Raw genomic sequence first — 23,647 nt, 5'->3', positions numbered from 1 at the left:
TACAAATTATTAAAAATTATTTTTTAAATTTATTAAATAATTTACTGGGGTGACATTGGTTAATAGGGTCATATAGGTTTCAAGTGTACAGTTCTATGATACAAGATCTGTATATTGCTCTCTGTGCCCACCACCCAAACCATCTTCCATCTTATCCATCACCTATAAGTTTTAAATTACAAACAAATCTAAAACTGAAATCTCCCTACCCTGAGGCTTACTCACACACACATTCTTCTTCTTTATTCCTATATCCCAGCTTCCAACACAAAGCTGTAATCATTTGTTTGCATATCTGTCTCTCCATTAGGCTGTGGCTCCTTGGTAAGACAGCCCAAATTTTTCCATCTAAGCACTTAAGAATAACACCTAACAAACAGAAAGCACTCAAAATATATGTGCTAAACAAACGAATAATTACTACTATTCTCTGTAAAGCAGTAACCAGTAAACAAATACTTAGCTGCACAGAGACCTCTTGAGACAAGTAAATACAGTACAATTATTTATAGAGCAATTAACCATTCTACAATACCTCTAATTATCTGCTTTGTGAAGTCACAATTTAGAATTAAGTTTTTGTTTAAGTAAAGTATACTACTTTCCCAAAATGTCAGAGGATACTTTATTTTATTTTTTCCCATAAAGAACAAGCATTTTTTCTATATTAGTACTGGGGGAAAATTCAATTGTTCAACTCTCTTATGAAACATAATAGATATTACCTGACAATGAATGTTGCTATAATGACAGAGACTGTGCTAATAAGGGCTAGGTATACTGGGGAAAGATATCCCTTCCCAGAAATACACCTAATTCCTTTGGAAACTATGTATTATAGGATTGTACACTTGAAACCTATATAATTTTATTAACCAATGTAAACCCAATAAATTTAATAACAATTTAAAAATTCGCCTAATTCCTATGGAAACTCAGAGGAACCAAGGATGGCACCCAACTGTGCTGAATTGAGTCCTGAAGACTATGTGCAGAACATTCCAGGCATAGGAAATTTGTAGAGATGAAAACCTATCACAACTAGTTCAGTGTGGCTAATGTGACCAGTGTATAGGTCCAAGTATGCTAGAGTTAAGGGGTAAGGTGGGAGTATTAAGTACTGAAAAAAAATCATGATGTTTTATGCTACTTAAATCATTTAAATTTTATTAAAAGATTTTCATTTAATCCTGAAAGCCATGGGAAGGCATTGAAAGATTTTAAGCAAATAAATGGCACGAATGAAATTGCTTAATAAGACTATTCTGGCATCAGACTGATGAAAGGATCAATGCTTGGTGAAACAAATTCACTAAGCAAATACAACTGAAAACTTACCATACACCAAACAAGACTGAAAGCCAGATTACCATTTAGGAGGCAACTGCAATATCCTAACCTATGAACCATAACAGGGGCACTGTTAACAAAGCAGTATGGTTTTGAGGGTCAAGAGGCAGAACTACCAATTCTTGGTAAAACAGATTCGGTTTGTAGTGGAGAAACAAAAAGGGAAATCTAAGAGGATTCTCAACTTAACTGATAATGCTGTTTATCAATGTGAAATATAACATGTGATATTGGTTTTGGTGAACAGATGGCTTTGGGAGAATTTAAATATGGTAAAATGGCCTATTTGACATTTTAAAAGAAATAGACAAGAGGTAGTTGGATATATTTCTCTAGAAAGGAGTAAGAAATAAGCATCTGAGAATTAGTATATATGAAATATCTAAACACATGGGTAGGGGGTAAATATAGCAGCCAATATTTGTTGTATACTTATGTGCCAGGTGCTAGTAAACATCTATGAAATCTCATTTAATTCCTACGAGGTAGATTATTATTTTCTATTTTACAGATGTGACAACTCAGGTACATAGAAAAACATAACCAGGATCATATAGTTACCATGAAGTACAAATTTGAATCAGGCATTTTGACTCCAGGGAAAGAAAATATAGAGAAAGCAAATATTCTTGCCAACTCTACCACTGGATCATACCCATTAAAGCAAACTTTACTTCCATATTACATTCAAGTTGGAAATAAATAGTTCTTGAAATGACCTCACTGATAACAGGATAACTGATAACTGGTGTTCCATTTGGGGGGTAAGTATAAAATTCCCTTTGTTCTTTAACTCATCATTGTTTTCACTTAAGAGTTCAATGTGGTCCTATTTAATTCTGACATCATCATTACAAGATTCCTTCTGTTTCTCTAAGGTTTCCATAGCAATAATATTTTTGGTTTACAAAAAAAAAATGATTAAATCTTCAGAGTCTTTGCAAATAGAAGACCCTTAGCTCACCTTATCCATCTATAAACTTGGCCCAGAGTTTAGGTCAATTCCCTAAAGTTCTGCCTCTTCATTCAGGTAAGACTGATTATTCCCATCTTAGAGAGTTTATCTCTATCCTGATGAGTCTATAAGAACTTTTCTCCACTAGTTTGAGGTTAAGGGGTAGGGACTGTCCTAGATTCTTTCAGCTTCAAATACAGGCCTTTTTATTTCCTTGAATAAAGTTACAGCTTTCCTTAAAATTTTCTTATAGATATATTTTAATCATTCATTAAAGTATTTAACAATTTATGTGGTTATTATGAATATTTTTCTCATCCCAGTACCTTTTATTTTGCTAAATAAAGACATTTGGGGAACTATTACATGTTTATATTTTGTATCTGTGTATAATGCTACACCACCTCTACTCTTCTCTACGCACTCACTGCTCACCCCTAATAACTACCAACTTGGCTGTACTGCTACCTGGACTCTCCCTTCTAATACTATAATTAACTGACAAGACCCCTATTTAAGGTCAAAGCCCTGACTGTAACCACCATGGCTCTAGATCCCATTCCCTCACTACTTGATGATATTTCTCCAACAATTCTTCCCTCCCTCTCTCTATCATCTACTTTCCCTTCTACTACAGACTAGAGGCATGTCAAAGAGCACCTTCCAATGGCTGAAGCTGGAATAATTTGAGTAACAAAAGAAAATAGCACTGAAGTAGAACCTAAAGTATAAAATAAATAGTAGTCCATACAGATATGCATAAATAGGAAAGAAAAAGATTTTTACAGAAGAATTCCAAGTATGTGTGGTGGTAGAACTTAATTTCCCCAATCCCTACTCTGAAGGTGGGCTATACTTGCTTCCTAGAATAACGTAGGTTAAGAGAAAAATAGTAACTACAATGGTGAATCCAGGCAAACCCTATTTTAGCCAAGTGATGAAGGTTTGACATTCCCAGTGATGATGTAGAGATACTATCCACCCGCAATATGATTCGATGAGAAGAGCACATTTAGAAGATAAATTTATTTAACTTATAAACTGGATTCTGATATTCTAAGCTCTTCCACCTAATTGAATACTAAATTCTTAAGGCAGATCGGTTTTGAAAATCACTGATTTACTATTTTTACTATTACATTTATTTAGTAGTATTTATTTATTTATTTACTATTTTACATCTTAAGTTGAATTACCTTTTTGCTTTGTCCTTGTCATCTTCTTCCACCAACCCATCAAAAATACTACCATCATCTCTAAAAGAAAAAAAAGGGGGATAAAAAAAATAAGAGCACAATCATTAAGCAACAGCAACACTAAAATGAATGTGAATCGAATCAGTTATAAGTTAAAGGACTGCCCAAATTTAAACTCCATAACTACTAACAAGTTTTCTAATAAATATCAGTAAATTAAAATATAGGCATTTTTATTACATTTTTAAAACTTTATTACAAATGTGAATTTTAAAACTACACACTTAGCTATACTGCACACAACATACACCAAAATTTAATTTAACCAGAAGTAAAATATCCTGTAACCAGTGCAAACCTAAAGTCAATTTATTTGCCATTATAAAAAAGGGTTCACTTGAAACTATTTTTAATTTAATAGCATAGTTACAAAACATATTTTCTGAGATATTCACTTTATAAAATCATAAATAAACATCACAATATTTAGATAATAACTTAAACCACTGCTTTAAGATATTAGCACAATATCCAGCATCATAGCACAATATCTAGCATAAATTTTCACTTATTACTGATTCATTTGACAAATATTTATTAACATTCATAAGCCAGGCTCTCTTCTGAATGTGGTTACAGAGCAGTTAACCAGATGTATAGGTCACTGCTCTCTTACCGCCTATTTTCTAGCAGAAAGAAAAAAAATCAACACAAAAAATGTATGACAAGTTTTTTTGTTGTTTGTTTTTAAACAGATAATGTTTTAGTAACTTGGTGGTTACTTTAGCCTGAAAGGTTCAGGAAGGACTTGTTGAGATGGGGAACATTTGAGCTGAGATCTAAGTAACAAGAAAAACTTGGTTATAGGAAAATCTAGGTGAAGAGTATTCTAACATGAAATCAAGAGTATTGGTGCATAACCCCTTAACCTAAGGAGCAATATTAAACAGTTTCAGGTGATTTATGAACTTTTACAACAATTCACTATTCACTCCTTTAACCAGACCTTACTGTGGCCTATGAAGGCCTGTAAAGTGTCTGTCAGATGCATTATTGAAATCATCTGCAAATTTTGCATCATAAAAATCTATTGTATGGACCTTTGGGGTTCCATGCACACAGTGAAATTTATGAAAAATTCTATATACATATGCATTTTATTGAAAGGAGAGTCTGCAACTTTCATCATGTTCAGAAAGATAATGAACTGATATTAAGAACCACGGCTTAAGTCTGAACACACAGATGTCATCCCTAGGTGTGATATTGTCTAGAACGGAAATTGGCAATCATTCAGAAGTATAATGCCCAAATCATATTTAATCTCTCACAAGCACTGAAGAAACATCCTTTCTGGGGAGACAACAAACAGATCCCACCTGAAAGTACGGCATAGCCCAAATCTATGGCAGTGGTGTAAGCAGCCCTCTCTAAGGAAACTCCTTGCCTCTTTGGTCTTAAGTTCTGGGAGAATATACATCTTCCCAGAACTTAAGAGCTACACTTCCCAGAGCTACACTTAATACTCAGTATGTATTTTAGACTAGTTACTACAAATAGGCTGTAATAACACCATCTAATCAGCAATGAACGTAAAAAAGGGAAGGGAAAAGGGCTGTCCCAGATGTCAAAAGTCACATATGAAGAATCACACAGTACAGTATAATAAAAGCACAGGAACTTTAGTGTCAGACAGACCAACGCAGGTCATAATTCCTGCTCATCACTTACTATGTGACTTTAAACACATTATTTAATCTCTCTAACCTATAGTTTCCTCACCTGAAAAATATCACAAAATAATTGTTAATTTAAATAATATATAAAAAGTATTCTACACATTAGCTAGCTGTCAAAGAGAAGTTGCTTTAAAAATGTTAATGTACTTCATCTAATTTAAGCACCATTCACTATTTATCAATATTTTATGTGCCACTAAGAAAAAAAATGCTACCAATTAAACTATAATAAGCCAATTGTAAGATGAATTCCAATATCAAAAAGATGTTAAAATGTTAAAAATATAATATTAAGGTCAAAGAAACAAGGAAGTTTATCCTTTTCCCAAGAGTAAGATATAAAGATTATAATTTCAACTAATGAAATCCTAATTATAGTTACCTTTTATCAGTCACAAATGCTAAAAGGCTTAATGGAATGGAGTTAGCACCAATTAATAAGGCGAAAAAGAACAAGAGATAAAGAGATAGATGATTCCAGAAGATACCAAGGAAACATTTGCAACTGTCACAATTTCTTTCAGAGCAGCTAAACAAAATACTCAAATACTCAAAATTATGGCTCAAAGACACAGCCATTCACACCTGACTTTGGCTCTTACTTACTATTACACTATGCTGCCTAAATACAGAAATTAAATGTAACAGTAATTATATTTAAGCAAAAAAACTCCTTTTATCAGGTTTGATATAACCATTACTCTAATTGTGAGTCTTAAAATGGCTTTATATAATTCAAACAAAAGTTTCTAACAACATACCTGTCAATAATCGAGCTCATTTTACTACAGCTTACGGTAAACAACATAACATATTACGTTTTCGTCTTGTGGTAGACATTTGTACTTCTCCTTGGGAGGGAAAAAAAACAAAAACAATCAGTTTTCTAAAAATCTTATTCTACAAACATAGTAATATTGAGAAACACTATATGTTATTATAGAAACTTCAAAATATTTTTGTACTAAAGGCAAGAACATTTTAAAGCAAATAGCTTTAGCTGGGGCACATTTCAGGCTTTTTTTCCTTCAAAAAAAGGTCTACAGGAAAAAAATGAGGTTCACAATTCATTTTCTCTCTACTATTAAATAATCAAAATTTAAGAGCTACACTTAATACTCAGTATGTATTTTAGACTAGTTACTACAAATAGGCTGTAATAACACCATCTAATCAGCAATAAACATTTGTTGCAAGCTTATTTTTGGTTACACATTATGGTAAGCTTTGGGAATACAAGGATGAAAGACAGAGTCCCTTTAGGCAAAAATTTGGAATTGAATAAGGAGCTATGTACCTAAATAATAAAAGGAATAATGATGGTAGGAAGGAGTGAGAGGAAATACTCTTGAAGACAATACGTTTGCCAAGTAGTCTACATTGTTGTTACTGAAAATATGGTCCAGAGACCATCAGCATCAGCCACACCTGTGAGCTTATTACAAGAGAGAATCTTGGACCCACCCAAGTTCTTCTGAATCAGAATGATATTTTAACAAAGTCCCCATGAGATTTCTATCACCATTTAAGTTTGAGAAATAACAGACTATAGGACAGTAAGAGGTAATAGCTGAAATGACTTAAAGCCACAGGAATAGCAATTTGCAAAGGGATAGGCCTTTGTGTGATGAGGTAGCATCATATTTGAGACACTTAAGAGGGTTAGCATTTTATTTAGAGAAAAAGCTAGCCTTGTTACAACTTACAGTTTTAATCATTACAACATAAAGGGAGAATAGGACTGGTAGTGGCGAGAGCAAGTAGAGAACAGCCTTATTATAAAGTCTTACACCCACATTGAAGAAATTAAAATTCACTGCTTTAAAACAGAATCACAAGACTAAAATTGGTCTCTCTACATTCTGCACAGTTTTTCTAAAGTGTAAGGAAGGCTTAATCCATACAAGATACTTTGTCCTATAGTCATGAGTTAAAGAAAAACACCACCTTAATTCTAATAAATATCCTAACAGTTTTGAGGCATAAAAAAAAATTCTACTTTAACTATATTTTTATTTAAAATTTAGAAAATAGGAAAATACCGAGAGGAAGATGGCGACTGGCAGGAAGGTAGGGAGGGAGTATGAGAGAGCGAGGGAGCGATAAAGTGTGTGGACGTGTGTGGTGTGTGTGTGTATGAGCTAGAGACAGTTAGATTCTGCAGGTCTTCCAAGGGGCTGCCAAACCGGGCAGTCTTAGATGGCGGAGCCCCACTCCCAGAGCGGACACTCCTGGGCGGCCAGCGCGGGCACAGAGACCACACCATCTTGAGAAACAGAGCTGCTTGAGACTAGGATCCTGGCCTCAGCACTACCTGCTGGAAGCCGGTCCATCCTTGTTGCTTGACACAGTTGCTGCAAGGAAGAAACATCTGCACAGCATATGTTTCAAGAGACCTGGCATACTGTTCTTAATATGTTTGCTCCCCTTCTTAGCACTATGTGTTCTAACCAGGGCCACCTCCCTGAGAAAGGTTGTTTCCCCAGGTGGGGATATTTCCCTGGAGTTGGGGATTGACAGGACTGGGGAGGGGAATGAATCAGTAAAACCCCCTAGTGTTACAGAAATACCACGTACTACTTATGAAGAACTTGGACTAAGACTGTTGGCAATAAATTTGGGACTTGTTGGGCCCACATCCCCAGGGGTCTGCCCACCAGGGAAAGCACCAAAGCCTATACTCCTGGAGACCCACCGACACAGGGCAGTCCCAGGGAAGGCAAGCAGCGAGGCTGGGAGGACATAACCTTTACTGGGAAGGATAAACTCCTTCAGTCACTTCCTGTAGTGTATCAGCAGAGCAGAATAGTGACCTTGCAATAGCCCTTAAAATGGGGAGAATGAGGTCACATATGTAATACCTTAATCAATAAAGAAATAAAGATTGGGGGGAAAAAAGAAAATACAAAATTAAAATGAAAATAGTGGGCATTCTTGCCTGGTTCTTGATTTTAATAAGAATGTTTTCCATATTCTGCTGATTAGAATGATACTAGCTATTGGTTTTTGATAAAGAAACTTAATGATATCCAACAACTATTATTTTGTTCTTATTTTCCTTAAAGATTAATAGGTGAATTTTATGAAATGGCTTTTCAGGAACTATTAATAGGATGATATGATTTTTCACCTTTAATTTTTCAACAAAAGTATTATGTTAGATTTCTTGATGCTGTGTTTAATAATTCTAGAACAAACTCTTCTTAGCTACAGTTTTATATTTCTAGACTACATCTGTTACTATTTTATTTAGGATTTTTGCATCTATAGCTGTAAGATAGGTCAATAGTTTCCTTTTTTATACTATCTTTATCAGAGTTAAATACTAAAATTATGCTTGCTTTATAAAATAAATTGAAAAACTTTCTTTTTCCAGGGCCTAGAATATATTAATTAGCATTGATATAATCTATTCTTTGAAGATTAGAAAACTGAGCTGTGGAACCATCTGTCTCATTTCCCTTTTTAATGCTAGATCTTAATCTTTTCCTTCTCTTCCACGATAATTAGTTCTTCAGGACTTTACTTCTTAGATTAATTTTGGTAATTTTCTTTAGATACTCAAACACATTGTTATAGAGTGAGCATATAATAAATTGTTATAATCATAAAATAAAATAAAATTTAGAAAATAGTGTAAATTTAATATGTAACTCTAACTAAACCAGAGAAGATTAAAGGTATTCTAAGAATATGGATTCTAAAATATTTTGTCATTTTCTTTCTTTTTTAAAAAAATATATTTTATTCATTCTTTTCACAGAGAGGAAGTGAGAGGGACAGAGAGCCAGAAACATCGATGAGAGAGAAACATTGACCAGCTGCCTCCTGCACACCCCCCACTGGGGGTATGCTCGCAACCAAGGCACACGCCCCTGACCGGAATCGAACCTGGGACCCCTCAGTCCGCAGGCCGACACTCTATCCACTGAGCCAAACTGGTTAGGGCTGTCATTTTCAAATGTACACTCATGAGAGGAAGAGAATAACCCTTGATAAATGATGCTGCACTACCTGTGTGGTTATGACTGCAGAAATGAGACTGTGAAGGGCTAAGACTTCTTAAAAAAAAAAAAAAAAAAGAGTGATCCCCCAAGGTAAAACTAAAAAGTACTAGCACCAGAAAAAAATATTGATTTTAAATGTCTACATGGACATCAACAGATGGAACACAGGAATTACAGAATGTTAAGAGTTAGGAGAGACTTTAAAGATCACTTAAGTACAACCCTCTGGTCCAAAAGACATATTGATCATCATGGTAATAACAGAGAATGGTTCTATCACTAGAACAAAAAGAACAGTACCAAAGTAAGAGCCAATTTGGGTGAATTAAAAAAGAACAGTTTCAGTTTAAAGTTAAAAGGCCAGATCTGAGCCTTATGTGGCACTGATATATGTTAGTTTAATTATCAAAAGGTAAGATAGGACAAACTAGAAAATAAAAAAAAGGACTCCAAGAATTAGGGCTTATATTAGGAAGGGCCATGCTGACTATAAGAAGAATGAATACAAAATGGTTTAGAAGATACAAACCAATGCTACATTAGTTTACTATTGTTAACAATATTCTTCCAGACATTATTTGCTGTATAGCTAATTCAACAGCATAAAGACTGTATATCTAACACTGTAGTCGAAGATCTTTTCCATCCAACTGACAGACATGCTGTATTTAAGGGAAAAGTTGGGGGGGGGGGGATGAAATAGGCCTAAGCACTTTGGAGAAATTGTTAGAAGATTCCTCTTGACTTCTTTAAATGGTGTCAAATGAATTTTAAGGAAACAAAGTAGTAATAGGGGAACAGAACAGAAATGGGGAATAGTCAAAGTTCTTGTATGACAACTACCCTAAGACTCATACTTTCAATACAAAAAAAAAACAAAACTAGCAGAGTCACACATGCCCATGAAAATTCAGTTTTAGAAGACATGCAATGTCCCTACATACAGCAAGGAATTTCAAGTATATAGACTAATACAGATTGTTTTATTAAAAGTCTTTTTTCTTAAATATTAACATTAATAGGCCAGTATCGTGTGCAATATGTCTTTGAAAGGATCAGTTAATGTCATTGGAATCCAAAGTTCACAAATTAAATTATAAGAGATTAAGTTACTGTAGGGAGCAGCTATAGGGTTAAGCCTTGGACTGACCTGTTGGCAAAGCCACAAACAAGTCCCAGCTTAGAGGGCACAGTCCTCTTAGCATAATTAGGCTTGACCTTATGAGCTCCCTAGATCTTATCTGGGTAGCTAATGGGCTGAGGGAGGTGCAGCAAGTGCTCCCAAAACAAGTGAAACTCACAAGAACACTGTAACTATGGTGACCACTACCTTGTTTACCTCTGGCTATAAAATAAAGGCTCAGGTTGCCTCTGGATCTCTCTCTGTGGCCTCAGCCAGGCACAGGAAGATCCACCTAGACCAGCCGTGGGCAAACTACGGCCCTCAGGCTGGATCCGGCCTGTTTGAAATGAATAAAACTAAAAAAAAAAAAAGACCGTACCCTTTTATGTAATGATGTTTACTTTGAATTTATATTAGTTCACACAAACACTCCATCCATGCTTTTGTTCCGGCCCTCCGGTCCAGTTTAAGAACCCATTGTGGCCCTCGAGTCAAAAAGTTTGCCCACCCCTGACCGAGACCCAGCTTATTCTCTCTGTCTGTCATTTCTCCATCCTTCACCGCCCTCACTCAGGCTTGTGAACCCTTGGCTGAGCTGGCTCGGCACAAGTTACAGCTAGGAATCAAAGGCTCCTTAACATAAGCAGCTTGAGCTCAAAGTCATTCAGTGATATGATTCCCAGCTGAGTAAGCACCACATTACTATTTTATAACAATGAAACCCAAGAGCAGTATATGTCTTTTATAAACATTTTTAAAACAAGCTTTTAAAAAATATTTATCAAATAGGGAGATACTAGTAATTAATGAACTTTATAGGCCCAGCCGGTGTGGGTCAGGGGTTGAGCATCAACATATGAACCAGGAGGTCAGGGTTCAATTCCCAGTCAGGCCACATGCCTGGATGTGGCTTGATTCCCCTGTAGGGGATGTGCAAGGGGCAATCAATCAATGAATCTCTCTCATCATTGATGTTTCTCTCTCTCTCTCTCCCTCCCTCTCTGAAATCAATAAAAATATATTTAAAAAACAAAAGAAACTTTATAAACAATTCAAATTTTGCCAAATATAAAAGCAGTTATGTTTTTAATTCCGAATAGAACATATTTAACAGGAAATCTCAGTGCCTGGCATTCCATCTCTGGAAAACAACCCATATACATAACCTGCAACCTGGGTATGTACCCTGACCAGGAAACAAACCTACCACCTTTTGGTATACAAGATGATGCTCCAACCAACCGAGGCGCCCAACCATGGCTGGAATATTTCTTTGGGGGAATCCTTTTATTTTTTTTAATTCTTTTTTATTTATTTACTTTTATTATCTATTTTTTTATTAATCCTAACCTGAGGATATTTTTCCATTGATTTTTAGGGACAGTGGAAGAGAGAGGAAAAGACAGAGAGAAACATCGATGTGAAAGAAACACATTGATTGGTTGCCTCCTGCACACGCCCTGACCAGGGCCTGGGCTGCAGAGGAGCCTGCAACTGAGGTACCTGCCCTTGATTGGAATCAAATCTGGGATCCTTTGGTCCGAGGACCAACACTATATCCACTGAGCCAAACCGGCTAGGGCTCTTTGGGGGAATTCTTACTGTCAGTTCCTTCAGATCTTTTGTCTTAGGCTGCTTATAATTCCAGAGAAAAATCTTCTAAACCATTTACTGAAAATTATAAAAATCTGGTAGCCTATGTTCTTAATCCCCCTATTTTTAATATGGTACCCCTAGTCTCACCTATGTTTTATACTTCTCTATTTTATTCTTGCTAGAGAATAAATCTCCAGTCTTCTGCTCTGATCAGGAAGGGGTAGTTACCTGGATTTCCAGTCAGAAAAAGGCAAATCATCCTGTTTTTGGTCCCACCCTCACTCCTATTTGCAGAAGTAGAGTGCTTTCAATTCCTGAACATTTCAGAGGTTCTATAGTAGTACCATAATGTTTGTTTCTCAGCATTCTCACAGCTGGCTTGGGATTCTAGGATCTACAAGGAGTTACCACATTTTCTTTCACTTTTTAGGTTCTAAAATTGTGTTGCAGTTGCTTCCTCTCCCATCCTCTTTGTTCTTGTGAAGTTATATCTTCTGTAAAAATCCTTTTATTTCAGCTTTAATGACTTTTGGGAGAAAATTGAATTTAACTGTATTGTTTGCCATCTTAACTTGAAGATTCTCTTTCTCTCATCATCAATTTTAATCAGGCTTTTATCCTCCTCTCACACTCTGAAACTGTTCACTCATATTAGAGTTATCAGTGATATGCATGTTACCTAATGGCTGCTTTACTGTACTCTCTATTTGACATCTTAGTAGCATGGGATGCAGCTGACCACTTCTGCATTTATTAAATACTTTTCTTGGCTTCTACGACAGAACACTTTCCTGCTTGTCCACCTATCTCCCTAGCTGCTCCTTCTCCTCTAGTTAACACTGACACATCCCAGGGCTAAATCCTTCTCAATCTATGTACACTTCCTAGATAATTTCATCCAGACATATGATTTTAAGTAGATAATCCCCAAACCCACATTGCTAGACCAGATTCTCAACTTAGGAGTCATATATTCAACTACCTTTTTTAGATTACTACAGATTGTACAGGTGTCTAAAATATCACATACCAAAACAGAACACAACTTTCTTCTGCAAATCTACCCCTATCCCATTTTCTTCTCCAAGCTAAACTCCATATGTTCTTTTCCCCACTTGCTATACTACAGTCACATTTGCTCCTTCTGTTCTTCAGGCATTCCGTAGTCATTTTCCCCCCTTTCTTTATTGATTAAGGTATTACGTATGTGTCCTTATCCCCCCATAACCGCCCCCCCAGCTCATGCCATCATGCCCCTGGTGTCTGTGCCCACTGGTTATGCTTATATGCATGCATGCGAGTCCTTTGATTGATCTCTCCCCCTTACCCCCCACCCTCCACTACTACCTTCCCTCTGAGGTTTGAGCATCTGATCGATGTGTCTGTCTCTGGATCTGTTTTTGCTCATCAATTTACATTGTTCATTATATTCCACAAATGAGTGAGATCATGTGATATTTATCTTTCTCTGACTGACTTATTTTGCTTAGCAATAATGTTCTCCAGGTCCATCCATGCTGTTGCAAATGGTAGGAGTTCCTTCTTTTTTACAGCAGCGAAGTATTCCATCCTGTAGATATACCACCGTTTTTTAATCCATTCGTCTGCTGATGGGCACTTAGGCTGTTTCCAAATCTTAGCTATTGTAAATTGTGCTGCTATGAATATAGAGGTGCATATATTCTTTCTGATTGGTGTTTCTAGTTTCTTGGGATATATTCCTAGAAGTGGGATCACTGGGTCAAAGGGGAGTTTCATTTTTAGGTTTATGAGGAAACTCCATACTGTTCTCCACAGTGGCTGCACCAGTCTGCATTCCCACCAGCAGTGCATGAGGGTTCCTTTTTCTCTGCATCCTCGCCAGCACTTGTTGTTTGTTGACTTGTTGATGATAGCTATTCTGATAGGTGTGAGATGGTATCTCATTGTCATTTTGATTTGCATCTCTCGGATGATTAGTGACTTTGAGCATGTTTTAATATGTCTCTTGGCCTTCCTTATGTCTTCTTTCAAAAAGTATCTATTTAGGTCGGTTGCCCATTATTTGATGGGTTGTTTATCTTCCTTTTGTTAAGTTGTATGAGTTCCCTGTAAATGTTGGAGAGTAAACCCTTATCATAGATCACACTGGCAAGTATGTTCTCCCATGCAGTGGGCTTTCTTGTTGTTTTGCTGATGGTTTCTTTTGCCATGTACTTTTTATTTTGATGTAGTCCCATTTGTTTATTTTTCTCTTTAGTTTCCATTGCCCTAGGACAGTGATGGTGAACCTTTTGAGCTCGGCGTGTCAGCATTTTGAAAAACCCTAACTTAACTCTGGTGCCGTGTCACATATAGAAATTTTTTGATATTTGCAACCATAGTAAAACAAAGACTTATATTTTTGATATTTATTTTATATATTTAAATGCCATTTAACAAAGAAAAATCAACCAAAAAAATGAGTTCGCGTGTCACCTCTGACACGCGTGTCATAGGTTCACCATCACTGCCCTAGGAGCTGTATCGGTGAAGATACTGCTTTGGCATATGTCTGAGATTTTGCTGCCTTTGGATTCCTCTAGTATTTTTATGGTTTCCCGTCTTACGTTTAAGTCCTTTATCCATTTTGAGTTTATTTTTGTGTATGGTGTAAGTTGGTGGTCTAGTTTCATTTTTTTGCATGTATCTGTCCAATTTTCCCAACACCATTTACTGAAGCGACTGTCTTGACTCCATTGTATGCTCTTGCCTCCTTTGTCAAATATTAATTCAGCATAGTGATTTGGGTCGATTTCTGGTTCTCTATTCTATTCCATTGGTCTATATGTCTGTTCTCATGCCAGTACCAGGCAGTTTTGAGTGGCTCTGTAATACAGCTTGATATCTGGTATTGAGATCCCTCCTACTTTGTTTTTCTTTCTCAGGATTTCTGCAGCTATTCAGAATCTTTTTTTTATTTCCATGGTCATTTTTGTTTCACTGCCTCCTCCTATAATAACTGCCCAAGGAAGGGGATCGCTCTCAGATCTTCACATGGTTGGCACATTCTTGCCATTCAGATCACAACTGAAACATTTTTCTTCATTGAGGGCTTCTCTAACTACTAATGAAAGCAGTCACCAGTCTCTATATCCATTTGAATTCTCTGCACAGAACTACAAAATTTTTTTTATTTACTATTTGTCCTCCCTCCCTTTAGAATGCAAGCCTCCTGAGAGCAGGAATAGTTTCTGCCTTGATCATCACAGTATACAAATAGTATCTGAACATAGCTGGCACAATAAATGTTGTAGGATAAATTAATACAACAGGAAAAAATGTTAAGTAAAACTTTCTTCAAATTATTGTGTCAAGATAGCTTATGGATTTTGAAATATACTTTTCTGGAAAAATGTCATTCCAAAGTGCATTCTAAGATACAACCCTATCATTACCTTTTGTATTTTGGGGGATCTTTTAAACTGATTCTTCAGAAAACTATAGGTTCAATGTATTCTTCAATATGGCTGACCATCAGTCTCAAAATTCTGTTTAAATAAGAACAAAAGTAATTGTTAGATTTATTCAACTTTTAAAATTTTGAAATATCACAAAATTTAGAACTTTGTCACAAAATGTACATAACAAATGCTAAACTCTATAAACTTGTTCTAAAAATTAAGAATGTAAAAATAATAATAAATTAAAACAATCACTTTAAATTTTAGTGCAGAAGTCAAATGACAAAGGTATAAAAATAAGTATAAAATATGTTATGGATACACTATATAATTTGTGACATTGATGACAATGTATGGGAGGTGGAGAAAAGAAAACGAGTAGAATTATTGAAGTTAAGTTATCAGCTTATAAGAGATTGTTAAAACTATAAGATGTTTTATGTAAGACCCATGGTAAGCACAGAGAAAATGTCTATGGAGAATACAAAAAGGAAATGAGAAAGAAATTAAAGCAAGCCAACACACACACACAGACACACACACACAGTCAATGACACATAAAGGAAAACAATGAGAGAGAGAAAAATGACGAAAAGTTACAAGACACAAAAATAATGAACAAAATGGCAATAGTGAATCCTTCTCTACCTGTAATTAGTTTATATGCAAAGGAACTGAAGTTACCAATCAAAAGACATGGGTGCAACTGCCCTGGCCAGTGTTGTACAAGTGCACAGATAATCAACCTGCGCACCGAATGGTCATGGGTTTGATTCCAGGTCAGGGCACATACTCTGGTTACAGGTTCCATCCTTAGTAGGGGCATGAGGCAACCGATGGATGTTTCTCTCTCTCTTTCTCTCCCTCTCCCTTCTTCTCTCTCTAGAATCAATGAAAAACATATTCTCAGGTGAGAATTACAAAAAAAAAAAGAGAGAGCCAAAAAAAACCACAAGATCCATTTCTATACTATCTACAAGAGACTCCGCTTTAGATTTCAGGACCCACAGAGGCTGAAAGTTAAAGATTGGAAAAAGATAGTCCAAGTAAATGGTAACTAAAAGAGCAGGAGTGGCTATACTTACATAAGACAAAATAGACTTTAAGACAAAAACTGGGAGGGAGGGTGGGTGGGAGGTAATCAACCAAAGATCTTGTCTGTATATATGCATAACCCATGGACGCAGACAATATGGTGCTGAGGCCTGCGGCAGGCTGGAGGGGGTCCATGGGGGGGGGGGGGGGGAAGGGGACATATGTAATACTTTCAACAATAAAGAATTATTTTAAAAAAAATTTTAAGTAAATTATGTTTTAAAAAATACAAAAACTATCACAAGAAACAAAAATAAAGCATTATATATTAATAAAGGGTCAATCTGTCTGGAATGTATAATTATCTATAATAATAAAAACATAATATGCTAATTAGACCGGACGTCCTTCAGGACATCTCTCCGGACGAACTTCCAGACGAAGCTGGGGCTGCGAGGGAAGCCCAGATCCCAGGTGCCAGAGGGAAGCTGGTGCTGGCAGCTATGGGAAGGAAGGCCTTTTCTTGCACGAATTTCATGCATTGAGCCTCTAGTAAATATATATAAACCCCACATCAGAGCACCTAAATATTTGATACAAACATTGACAAACTGAATAAAGAAACAGAGAGTAACACAATAATAGATTTTAATACCCCAGTTTCAATAATGGATAGAACATCCAGACAGAAGATCAATAAGGAAACAGATGGCTTGAACACTATAGACCACATGAACTTAACAGACATATACAGAATATCCCACCCCATAGCAGAATATATTCTTCTCCAATATACATAAAACATTCTCCAGGATAGATCACATATTAGGTCACAAAACAAGTCATGACAAATTTAAAAAGCTTGAAATCATATTGAATATCTTTTTCTGACAACAACAGAACAAAACTAGGAATCAGTAACATAAGGAAAACTGGAAAATTCACATATGTGTGGAAATTGAAAAACACCCTTTGAACAACCAATGGGTCAAAGAACAAATCAAAAGGGAAATTAGAAAATATCTTGAGACAGAAACATAATACATCAAGACTTATGGAATGAAGCAAAGGCAATACTAAGAGGGAAGTTTATAGTGGTGGTAAATACATTAAAAAAAAAAAAAGACCTCAAATAAAGCCCTAACTTTACACCTCGAAAAACTAAAAAAGTAAAACTAAACCCAAAGTTAGCAGAAGAAAATAAAAAATATTAAAGCAGAAACAAACAAAATAAAGACTAGAAAAGCAAGAGAAAAAGTAGTTTTTAGAAAAAACAACAAAAAGAGGAAACATTATAACTGATACCACAGAAATACAAAAATATCATACAAGACTATTATGAACAATTAGATGCCAACAAATTCAATAACCAAGAGGAAATAAATCCTAAAACATACAAGTACCAAGACTGAATCATGAAGAAATAGGAAATCCGAACACACTTTTAACTAATAAGAATATTGAATCAATAATCAAACCTCCTAACAAAGTAAAGCCCAGAACCAAACAGGTTCACTGGTGAATTCTACCAAACATTTTAAAAAGAATTTAATTATCACCAATCCCTCTCAAACTCTTCCAAAAATTGAGGAGGGAATACATCCAAACTCGTTTTATAAAGCCAATATTACCTGATACCAAAGCTAGACAGACTCCACCAAGTAAAGAAAACTACAGGCCAATATCTCTGATGAATACAGATGCAAAAATCATCAACAAAATATTAAACCAAACTCAACAACATATTACAAGGATCATATACCACGATCAAGTGAGATTTATCCTAGGGATGCAAAGATGGCTCAATATACAAATATTTGTAATACTGCCAACAATAAAGTTAAATTTCAAAAATCAATTAATTTAAAAAGTAATCAATTTTATCTCAATGCAGAAAAAGCATGTGACAGAACTGAACAACCTTTCATGATAAAAACACTATACAAGCCCTAACTGGTTTGGCTCAAAGGATAGAACTGCAGATTCAAGGGTCCCAGGTTCGATTCCAGTCAAGGACATGTACCTTGGTTGTGGGCTCATACCCAGCAGGGAGTGTGCAGGAGGCAGCTGATCAATGTTTCTCTCTCATTGATATTTCTTTTTTTTAAAATATATTTTATTGATTTTTTACAGAGAGGAAGGGACAGGGATAGAGAGTTAGAAACATCGACGAGAAACATCGATCAGCTGCCTCCTGCACGCCCCCTACTGGGGATGTGCCCACAACCAAGGTACATGCCCTTGACCACAATCGAACCCAGGACCCTTGAGTCCGCAGGCCGACGCTCTATCCACTGAGCCAAACCGGTTAGGGCTCTCATTGATGTTTCTAATTCTCTATCCCTTTCCCTTCCTCTCTGTAAAAAATCAATAAAATTTTAAAAAAACACACTATACAAACTAGGAATAGATAGAAGTTCTCAAGATAACAAAGTCCATATATGAAAAGTCCACAGCTAAGATCATGCTCAAAAATGAAAAATTGAAAGCTTTTTCTTTAAAATGAGGAATAAGGCAAGGATGCCTACTCTCACCACTTGTATTCAACACAGTACTGAAAGTCCTAGCTAGAGCAATTAGGCAAAAAATAAAAGGCATCCAAATCAGAAAGTCTCAAACAGTTCTCAAATAGTCACAATAGTCTTGAGAAAGAACTAGAGGCCTCACACTTTCTGACTTGAAAAAATTACAAGGCCACAGTAATCTAAACAGTATGGTACTGGCATAAAGGCAGACATATAGACCAATACAACAGATTAGAGAGCCCAGAAATAAATCCATGCATATATCTCTCTATATAAAAAGCCAAGCAACTGGTCGCTATGAAGTGCACTACGGCAGCAACCAGCCCAATCAGAGCCCCCGTGGCCCCTCTCCCTGGCTGGCCCCACTCCAGATCAGCCCCCCAATCCCAATTGGGGGTGAGGCCGACCAGCCAACCACCCGCATCCCACCACCGCTGCCGGCCCGGACCCAATCAGCCCCCATCGGGGCGGGCCGGCCAGAGCCCACCCATGCACGAATTCATGCACCGGGCCTCTAGTAGTCAAATAATCTTCAACAAGGGTGCCTAGACTACATAAGAGAAAGGATAGTCTCTTCAATAAATGGTACTGGGAAAACAGAATATTCATGCAAATAAATAAAACTGGATCCTTATCTTACACTACACTCAGATACACAAAATCAAATCAAAATAGATTAAAGACTTATATGTAAGACCTAAAACTATAAAACTCTTAGAAAAGAAAACACTGGAGAAAGTTTCAGGTCACTGGATTTGATAACAATTTCTTGAATATGACCTAAAAAGGAAATACAAGCAAAAACTGACAAATGGGACTATAGCATACTGAAAAACTTCTGCACAGCAAAGGAAATCAACAAAATGAAAAGGTAATTTAATGAATGGCAGAAAATATCTGCAAATCATTTATCTGATAAGGAATTAATAGCCAAAATATATTAGGAACTCCTACGATCAGCAGAAAAATCAATTAACCCAATTTAAAAAATGGGCAAAGGACTTAAATAGCCATTTCTCCTAAGAAGACATACAAATGGCCCACAGGTATACAAAAAGATGCTCAACATCACTAATCACCAGAAAAATGTAAATCAAAACTACAATGAGATATCACATATCTGTTAGGATGGCTACTATAAAAACAAAAAAATCAAAGATTAACAAGTATTGGCAATGATATGAAGAAATTAGAACCTTGTCCACTGTTGGTGGAACTGTAAAATGATGTGGCCACTACAAAAAATAACATAAAGGTTTCTCAAAAAATTAAAAATAGAAATACCGTATGATCCAGAAATCCCACTTCTGGGTATTTATCCAAAAGAACTGAGAATAGAACCTAAATAGATTGTTGTACTTCCATGTTCAGTGTAGCATATTCACAATAGCCAAGAGGTGGAAACAACCTAAAAGTCCATCCATGGATTAAATGGTATATACATACAATGGAATACATGCAGCCTTTAAAAAGGAGATCTTGTCATATGTGACAACATGGATGAACCTTGAGAACATTTGCTAAGTGAAATAACTTACAGAAGAACGAATAATACATAATTCCATGTATATGCGGTATCTAAAGTAGTTGAATTCATAGAATCAGAAAGTGGAATGATGGCTGCCAGGGCCCTGGGGGGAGGGGGGGGAATAGGGAGTGGCTATTTAATAGATATAAAATAGATATTTTTTCCTCTGATTTCTTCCAGGATTTTTTTCATCTTTGATTTTCTATAGTTTGAAAATGACATGCCTAAGTGTCATTTGGGGCAGGGAGGAGGGGTATTTATCCACTTGATGAACTCTGAGCTTTCTGGATCAGTGGTTTAGTGTCTGCATAAATTTGGAGAAATTCTCAATCATTATTGTTTCAAATATTTCTTCTGCTCCTTTCTCTTACTTATCCTTCTGGTAATCCCATTACATGTATGTTACACCTTTTGTAGCAGTCCCCATCCTTGGATGTTCTGTATTTTTCAGTCTTTGTTCTCTTTGCTTTTCAGTTTTTGAGGATTCAACTGAGATATCCTCTAGCTCAGAGATTCTTTCCTCAGCTGTGTCCAGTTGACTAGTAAGCCCATCAAAGTAATTCTTCATTTCTGTTAAGTTTTTATCTCTAATACCAGAGGCCCGGTGCACGAAATTCGTGCATTGGCGGGGGGGGGGGGGTGCCCCTCAGCCCGGCCTGCACCCTCTACAATCGGGACCCCTCAGGGGATGTCTGACTGCCTCTCACAATCTGGGAACACTGGCTCCTAACCACCTCTGCCTGCCTGATCGCCCCTAACTGCTCCCCTACCAACCTGATCTCTCCTAACTGCTCCCCTGCTGGCCTGATCGCCCCTAACCGCCTCTGCCTCACCCTGCACCCAGGATTCCCTCCTCCGGCCAGTCGCAGGCACCCAGGACCCGGGCTTCCCTCCCTCTGGCCGGCCATAGGCACCCAGGACCCAGGCCAGCTTTGCCCAGGCCGGCCACAGCCACAGGGTACCGTGGGCAGGCGGCTTCGCCCAGGCCGAAACTGCAGGCACCCAGGACCGCGGGGCAGGTGGCTTGTCCCTCTTCTGGGCCGCAGCCTGGCTGGTCCCCATTCCTCTCTCCCCAGTGTTGAGTGTCTGAGCCATTACGGTGTGAGGGCATGATGACCATTTGCATATTAGCTCTTTATTATATAGGATTCCTTTTGGTTCTTTCTTAGGATTTTCACCTCTCTGCTTACATTGGCCATCTGTCTTGCATGCTGTCTATTTTACCCATTAAAGCCCTCAGCATACTAATCATAGTGTTTTAAATTCCTAGTCTGATAATTCCAACATCCTTGCCATGTCTGGTTCCAGTGCTTGCTCTATCTCTTCAAATTGTGTTCTTTGCCTTTTGGTATGGTTTGGATATGATGTACTTGTAAATAGGTCTTTAGTAATATAGTGGTGAGATGCAGAGGGAGGGGAAGCATTGTACAGTCCTATCATTAGGTCCAATCTTTTAGTGAACCTGTGCCTCTGGACTGTGAACTTCATAAGAGCTTCTCAGTTTTTTCCCTCCCTCCTTAGAAGGGATAGAATAGTCAGACTGGGCTAGAGTTGGGTATTTCCCTTTTCCCACATGCAGACTAACAGGGCTGGGAATTTCCCTTCCTCCAGGCCATTTAGGCTCTAATACCCAAGCAGTTCAGAGTCTGGTTTAGTTCCCTCTGAGTACTGGCCTTGTTAAGAAGAATAGAGTCTTCTAGTCTATTTCAAAAGTGTCCCTTCTTTCCTCCCTCTGCTGGAAGCAAAAGTGGATTTTTCTTTAATATTTAATGTGGGAATCTGGTCAAGTTCCAGGAAGTAAATCTCACAATAGTTGCAGGCCCCTCACAATATCTGCAGGTCCCCCTGGAGTCTTTAACTGTTAAAGTTGTCCACAGTAAGCTTCCAGCAATTTGTTAATTACAGTTCAGGTTTCCTACCCAGCACAGTTCCTTAAGGTGATTTCAACCAGTGAGTCTGTTCAGGGAAGCTGTTGCTCCTTATATTTGTCTGTCTGACTCTCCACTCTTGGTGGCTTTCCCTCTCTTATGGATTTAAGAAGAGTTGTTAATTTATAGGCACTTAATAATTTGAAGGAATCAGTTAACAACAAAGAATTTCTAGGGCCTTTCTTATAACAGACCATGATAAAGACTAATGAATGACATGATATAACTGCATAGGGACTGCCATAGTATTTATTATTTATATTTGCTAGGTTTCCTATGAATTAGTCCTCAATAGTTTCAAACATACCATTTCTTATAATGGAGAAAGCACTCAGGAAGTCTGACTGATAAAAATAAAACTTTAATCAAATGATGGCTTTAAGAATTCTAATAAGCATATATGAATTACTTTCATTGACGTCTCTGCATCAGATAATACAGAAAAGGTCATGACCCAATAGAGAATGATGACCCTATTTACAGAATATTTAAGGAACTGACTATTCAGATTATGGCTGCTTCACATTTTGTTTCTTCCCCCATCTCCCTACTTTGTGTGTGTGTTTGTGTGTATGTGTCTACTTTAGTTTTTATTTTCAACTTTGAGAAGGAAAATTAGGGCGAATTTTACTAAATTAAAATTTTGGTGTGAAAAGAACTTCAGAAGCCTGTCAATTTCAATTAGCAATGTTCTTTCACTAACAAAAGTTTGGTGAGATATGTAAAACCTTGAAAGTAGTTATGTCTTCTGACCCAGTAATTTCACTTTGAGAAATAAAGTAAATAATCAGAAATGTATCCAAAGTTTTATAGTCATTGCATTCTTATTTAAAATAGTAAACCTAGAAAAAAACTTAAGCGTCCAATAGCAGTAACAGTAGCATCAAAATATATCAAACATAAATCCAAATATGCCAAAAGTAACAACTGTGGTTATTCCTAAGTAATTATTTTAGCTTATGAATTTTTAAAAAAATTTTCTTTAGTACTTTCTAAAGTTCCTTCCATAAACATGCATTATTTTTATAGTGAGAAAAACTTAATCGCTGTCTTTTTTCTTCCTTTTAATTGTTTAATAAAAGAGCACTGGCACCCTAGCTGGTTTGGCTCAGTGGCTAGAGCTTTGGCCTGCAGACCGAAAGGTCCCAGGTTCGATTCCGGTCAAGGGCACATGCTTGGATTTCAGCCTCGATCCCCAGTAAGGGCTGGCAGGAGGCAGCCAATCAATGATTCTCTCTCATCA

At 36.8% G+C, this 23,647-nt stretch overlaps 1 protein-coding gene across 6 annotated transcripts in view; it reads right to left on the bottom strand.

Annotated features, from left to right (window-relative positions):
* CLOCK (clock circadian regulator) overlaps positions 1–23,647 on the bottom strand; it is a 139,163-nt gene that overhangs the window by 59,759 nt on the left and 55,757 nt on the right. For 5 of the 6 annotated variants that reach the window (XM_023758260.1, XM_023758261.1, XM_023758262.1 and 2 more), the window contains exons 4-6: positions 15,383–15,475; positions 6,002–6,091; positions 3,502–3,561 (exon numbers count right to left, since the gene is read on the bottom strand). In XM_023758260.1, the coding sequence (XP_023614028.1) occupies positions 3,502–3,561; positions 6,002–6,048 (107 nt within the window). In that variant the 5' untranslated portion in view covers positions 6,049–6,091; positions 15,383–15,475. The remainder of the gene's footprint in view (positions 1–3,501; positions 3,562–6,001; positions 6,092–15,382; positions 15,476–23,647) is intronic. The other variant, XM_023758259.1, reaches the window with a different exon arrangement.

The sequence above is a fragment of the Myotis lucifugus genome, unplaced genomic scaffold, assembly GCF_000147115.1.
Source record: "Myotis lucifugus unplaced genomic scaffold, Myoluc2.0 scaffold_127, whole genome shotgun sequence".
NCBI lineage: Eukaryota > Metazoa > Chordata > Mammalia > Chiroptera > Vespertilionidae > Myotis > Myotis lucifugus.
This window is presented reverse-complemented; position numbering and strand designations above follow the sequence as displayed.